We start from the raw sequence: 5,698 nt of genomic DNA on the forward strand, positions 1-5,698 counted from the left end.
GCTCGAGTACTACGGTGCGGAGCGGAGCCGGGAGGTGCTGGGCTGGAGGGCGCGTTCCACCGTGGATGACAAACCCCAATGGGAATAAGGGAAAAGCTGGGATCTACTGTGCCTGCAATCCCCAGGGAAGCAACTTACGAGTTGGTCGGGGGTGCTGCTCCTATTCTCTAAGGCTGGAAACTGGTTTGTGCTGGGTTTTGCACATCAGTGGTGACAGCCCTACTGTGCTGTGTGAGCTGTCCCGGACATGTACTGATTTCTCTGAAATGTTTTCTGTCTAGCTAAAGAAGGAAGTGGAAAGACGCTGGAGGAGGTGGCCATGGTAGGTTTCCAGCACAAACATAAAGCTCTCTAGAGCCATCACACTGCAGCAGAGGCTCCTCACGCTGGAATAACGTGCTGGAGCATTACAAGAGAAACAGTTACATCAATATTTTCACAAATGTTTCTTTAAAACTTAACAATAAGAGATGCCCGTTGTACCAAACGTGGGATTTACATGGTCCTGCTGCTCCATGTTGATCTTTTCTTACCTGCTAGATTGCACTCCCAAATCCCTGAGAGCACACACACTTAGTAAATGAAAGCATTTCCAAACTGGTTGAGCGGCAGGGCGTAGACAAGGCACACCTGCAGCTGCCGACCAGGCACTGAGTCCTGAGGCTGTGCAGAGCTGGTGTGCTGTCATCCCCAGGATAGCATGAAAGGGCCCAGTTTGAGCACAACAGCAAACGTGGAGCTGATCTGGCTGTAAAATTATTGGGGATTTGCTCTACAACTTTGACTTACAAGAACTTTGTGCTGCCAAAAATCCTAATGGTGCCACAACTGTTTTTAATTTTAGGCAGACTTGGAAATAGCAGAAATAGACAAGCTGACAGCAGGAGTTATCAATGCCCCGTTTGAAATCGTCAAGAAAGGTCAGTTTAAGCATTGTAATGTGATTGGTGAGGTGGAAGCATGTTGCAGTTACTTAATGTGAAGAATAATTCAGTTTTTGCTCACATCCCTCAATATATTTAAACCAGGAAAATAATCCTACTTTTATCCCTAGTACCTGCAGTACCTCTAATTTTTATTAAAACATCAAAAATAATTTGAAGTAGTGCTCTGTCAACCATTTGGATTGGATTGGAATTTGGATTTCTGAAGCAAATTGTTGCCAAAACCCCTTGTAGTTGTTTGCTGTTTGCCTCCCCTGCTAAATAATAATTTAAAGTTACTATTTACTTAGATAACACTTTCTCCTTCTAGTGGAGAAATTCAAAAGGAGTGTTGAAGCCACTGAGGAAGCAGAGCCTCCATCGCTCCCTCTGCCAAAGAAATCCAGAGTTGACAGCCAGTGTCCTTCAGAGACAGAGGCTGAGAATGTGAATCCAAGAACTGCCAAGGTGAATAGCTGTTCTCTGGTATGACTTTATTTTCAGGACACAAATTCCTGACTAAGCTGATGACTAGGATGCTCTGAGGGGGACTTCAAACAGCTGTTGCTTCTCAGATAATTCTAGCAATGGGAGAAGGTCCGAAAGGCTTGAATGGTGTTTGTTATGGGCTCTTGTGCCATGAAAAGGGACTGAGTCAAACATTTTGTGTGGAATCATCTGTTTGTCCCACGAGAGGGAAGTAACTGATCTAGTGAGTGATATATCCTTCAGGTGAAGGCATCCACCAAAAAACCACCCATGGCCAGAAGACCCCCCTCAGCAAGAGTGAAGCGCATGAGCAAGAGGTAATGGGGATGTCTCTGTCCCATCTCTAGAAATGGAGAGTAAGAGTGTAAATATCTCTCTTTCCTGGGATGGACTTTGGTTCAGTAGAGCGGGGGGGGAGAGTTGTGCCACACTATAGGGAAAAATTGATGTGAATGAAAGATGGACAACTGCCTTTCCTGTGAGGACCAGCTGTCCCCAGTTTTGGAGGTTACTGGTTAGTAATAACCCCTGGGTTTAGTGGTGATCACCTTCTTCAAGCCTTTGACAAGTGCCTGTACATTTGTTAATGTTAAAGATGTTAAAGATCATCTTATGAGCAGATGTTTATTTCCCTTTAACAGAGAAAGCAAAAATAGCTTTATCACTCCAGCTACTGGCAGAATGGTTGATATCTGTGCTCGGGGAGGCACTTCCATGGTTACACCCAGATTTGATTCCAGGTTTGTATTTTGTTAGATTTCTCTGTTAATTTGCTAACACTGAAAATAAATATATTTGCCTTCTGTTATAATCTGCTTTATGTCATCTGATTGCAACACAATCTTTAGTGGCTCTTTGAACCTAAAATGAAGGACTTTGACTAGAAGTGCTGTGAGCAAATATTACTCCCTCATAACTTGTTGTTTCAGGGTGTTCAAGACACCGGGTTTGCGCACGCCTGCCCTCAATGAGCGCGTTTACACCATCTCTGCCAACGGCAGCCCCCTCGCCGACACCGGGGACGCCGTCCTCACCCTGCCCCTCGGCGGAGGGGAGGTAATTCCCCACCCTTCACCTGCACAGGCAGGGCTGGAGGGGTGTACAGGCTAGGCTGAAGCTTTGAACTTCCTGGTGCCTCACCAGCTTCAGTTCATCCACTCTTGTCTCTTTAGCTGTGTCACTGCAGTTTATCACGGGAATGACTGAGCTTAAAAAGAACCTTAAGAGACTCTTAGCCAGAAGTGGGAGCTGCTCAAGCTGGTTGAAGCAGAATAGAAGGAAGTCTTGCTGTGCATTCACTTTAAAACACTTAAAGTGCATTAATGCACTTCAGGAAAGGTGTGAGATGAGCTTCTGGTCCAGCTGAATATAGTTCTCTGTCAGTCTATCTATTATGCTTAGATCTTAATTTCTTTTATTTTTAAATTTTTTTACTGCCTCCAGCTGCTGCAGCTTACCAAACAGAAAACCTGAGATTTGAGTTTGTTTCCACAGAGCATACGTTTGACAGCAAAGGATTTGACCAAGAAGAATTTTCTTCAGCTGAACCCCAAGGCCCGAGGGCTCATGAAGAAGCTGTCAGTAAGTCTGGGTGTTTTTGTCAGCCATGACCCGAAGCTGTAAGGCAGTGCTGTCCCTCTGTCATCAGTCAGGAGACTGTTAAGCTGCAATAGAAACTCCTCAGTTCCCCCCAGCCCCTTGTCTTGAATTTTGGCTCATGTCAGAGGTGAAGAAGCAGCACGGAGCAGGGAAGGAGAGGTAGGAGCTTTACATCACATCTGGCTGAATACACAGTGGGGAAAAGAGCTTTTGTCAATGCTCTGAAAAACACAGTTGTCCTTTAGGCTGGAGCTGCAGGTGGTTGTGGGCTGTACCAGTGTCTCTGAGTACTGACTGATTTCTCTTTCCTTTCAGGTTTGTCTCGCACAGGCTTGCAACGAGGCAAAAAAACCCCTAGAGGGAAGTCAGTGAGCAGTGACATCCCTCTGTAAATATATTTTATATTTAGGACTGCTACCTTCATTTAGTTCTTGCTCTAATTTGTATCTTCTTTCCATTGATATACAGAATGGAAGCTAAGAACTAGTTTTTCTACCTATAATATGTAATGGGATTAAAATAAATGGAATTTTTTTCTTAATTTGGAGAAAAAAAGTAGTCCTTATTTTTTATTTCCTTTAAGGTTGAAACCATGACACAGTTCTCTTGGGCTTGCAGATTAGCAAGTAGGCAGAAAGCCTGTTGATTGGCATGTTAAGAGCCGTGTTCAGAGTAAAGAACTCTGCTTCTCTTTGTCTAGAATTTTTTTTTCTAAAAATAAGCCTGTTTCTTTGTTAGCTGGTGCACTGTCCTTTCCAAAGATGCCCTTTGTCCTTGATTTAAGCTTCTTTATGGGGCTAATAAACGAGGATGTTGAGCCTTTGGAAGCTTTTCTGTATTTCAAAAGTTCTACTTTTGGCAAAACCAGGCCTGCAGCACGGTTAAAAGGGAGACAGACAAGCTGCAGTCAGAGCTCTTTGGTGCAGCTTCTGGCATGGGAGAAAGCTTGTAGAACAGCATTCATACATGAATTTCCTTTGGAGAGCAAACATTTTACTGTATGGAAGACCTCATGTATATACCATGGATTTGCAAATCTCTCTTAGAGGTTTTGGCAGGTTCTAACTGCAGGTGGCAATATTATATACCACTCAGCTACACATACACCTGCCTTGCTATTCTGTGAACATATTTATCGCTATCCTGAGCTCCGCAGGCTCTGTGCCGGAGTGCGAGGTGCTGCGATCTCTCAAAAGCATCTCGTTAGCAAAGCCGCTCGGCAGGATCAGCCACACACACTCACACACGCGTGCACGCACAAACGCACGGGTAGCGTCAGTAGTACGGGTCAACGGCAAAGAGGCAGGAAGGGTCACTGCATTGAGTTCCAAGTGATGCCTTTTCCTGGTCTTAAAATCGAGAGTCATACACGGTTAGAAGGGGAAAAGGGATTTTACCTTGGTATTTATTTTAAGGATCCTTAGGTGCACATGTCCAGGTCATATGCACCGAAACACACCCCACCGAGTCTCCCTCAAAGATCAGGTATAACATCATAGGTTTTACTAATTAGCAGATCTATCAAAGATTCCTCAAGGAGAGACTCCAGTGAGCCCCCCTCCCCAAGGAACCTTCCCCTGGTTGGTTCTATCTTGGTTTACAGAATGTGTTCTGGAGAGGACCTTGGCGTCTGGGACACACTGATCCCTAGCTACGAAGCTTCTAAAATCTTTAGTCTCTCAGCTTGACAAGCAAGTCCAAGAATGTAGGCAAAAAGCACTAAGAATACAGAAGTTGTAAAAAGGTATAACAGGGGTATAAAAGAAAAGGCAAAAAATCTTCATGGCATCACAAGGACGGAGTTTTATTGCATCCACACCACAATGGGATCAAGAGGCAAAGACAGACAACGGAGAGCTCAGGTTTAAGTACGGGAGCGGGGCGAGCGCCAGGGCCCAATGATCTGAGGGCACGGGGGCGGTGCACAGGCGGGACCAGGGAATGGGGACCAGTGGGGGAGCTCTGGGGCAGTGGCGAGGGGCAGAGGCCAAGGGGGGGAACCTGGTGTGGAGAACTTTCTGGGGCATGAAACAGCCAGCCAGGAACGCAGAAGTGGGGTACATTACCAGAACAGAACAAAGCATCCTGGCAGAGGCTTCTTTTCTCAACGTGAGCACGGCATAAGTCTCTGGTGCCAGGGACTGTCTTACCAGAGAACTCTTTGTCCCTTGTACCACAGGCTAATCGGCCACCACACATACTAATTAAAAGTGTGAAAAACGAGGTTCACTCTCCTGTGAGAATTTAAAGGGTTTAATATAAAGACAATAAGAGACACATAAAACAAAGCAAAGGGATAATGGCTGGGTGCCTTGGTGCTCTGCCAAGAGCACACCTGATGCTAGAGGTGAGTCCTTTTTATACCATTTTTACTGTCTGTTTTTTATTCATATTAAAACTTTTTCAGGAACTGTTTTGTATGGCCACCTCACTCCTTGGGTCCGCCTTTTTAGAGCATGCGTAGTCTTCGGCCTTGTGGTTTTATTTCTTTTGATTCTTGGGGTTGGGCCCGCTAGGTAAGAGTCGATGGTAGGGTGGATCTCTTAATTCTCCAGACAGGGCTGATTGCAGCTTTGGGCCTCTTTGCCCCCCGGGCAGAGCAGTGATAAGGGCTCTCGGACTCTCCTGGCCACCCGTTCTCCGGGCAGAGCAGCCTTTGGGCCCTTTTGTTCCCCGGACAAAGTGTT

General features: G+C 45.6%; 1 protein-coding gene across 1 annotated transcript; it reads left to right on the forward strand.

Annotated features, from left to right (window-relative positions):
- Nucleotide 1: 1 nt before the first annotated feature.
- Nucleotides 2-3,552, forward strand: CDCA8 (cell division cycle associated 8; the record flags this gene model as incomplete). Its single annotated transcript, XM_017736123.1, has 9 exons — nucleotides 2-14; nucleotides 282-322; nucleotides 845-920; nucleotides 1,255-1,391; nucleotides 1,656-1,729; nucleotides 2,054-2,152; nucleotides 2,342-2,468; nucleotides 2,907-2,993; nucleotides 3,327-3,552. Coding segments are annotated over 9 exons (711 nt in total), but the record flags the coding sequence as incomplete, so codon positions are not given.
- Between the last annotated feature and the right edge of the window lie 2,146 nt (nucleotides 3,553-5,698).

Source organism: Corvus brachyrhynchos, unplaced genomic scaffold (genome assembly GCF_000691975.1).
Source record: "Corvus brachyrhynchos isolate BGI_N302 unplaced genomic scaffold, ASM69197v1 scaffold65, whole genome shotgun sequence".
NCBI classification, from domain to species: domain Eukaryota; kingdom Metazoa; phylum Chordata; class Aves; order Passeriformes; family Corvidae; genus Corvus; species Corvus brachyrhynchos.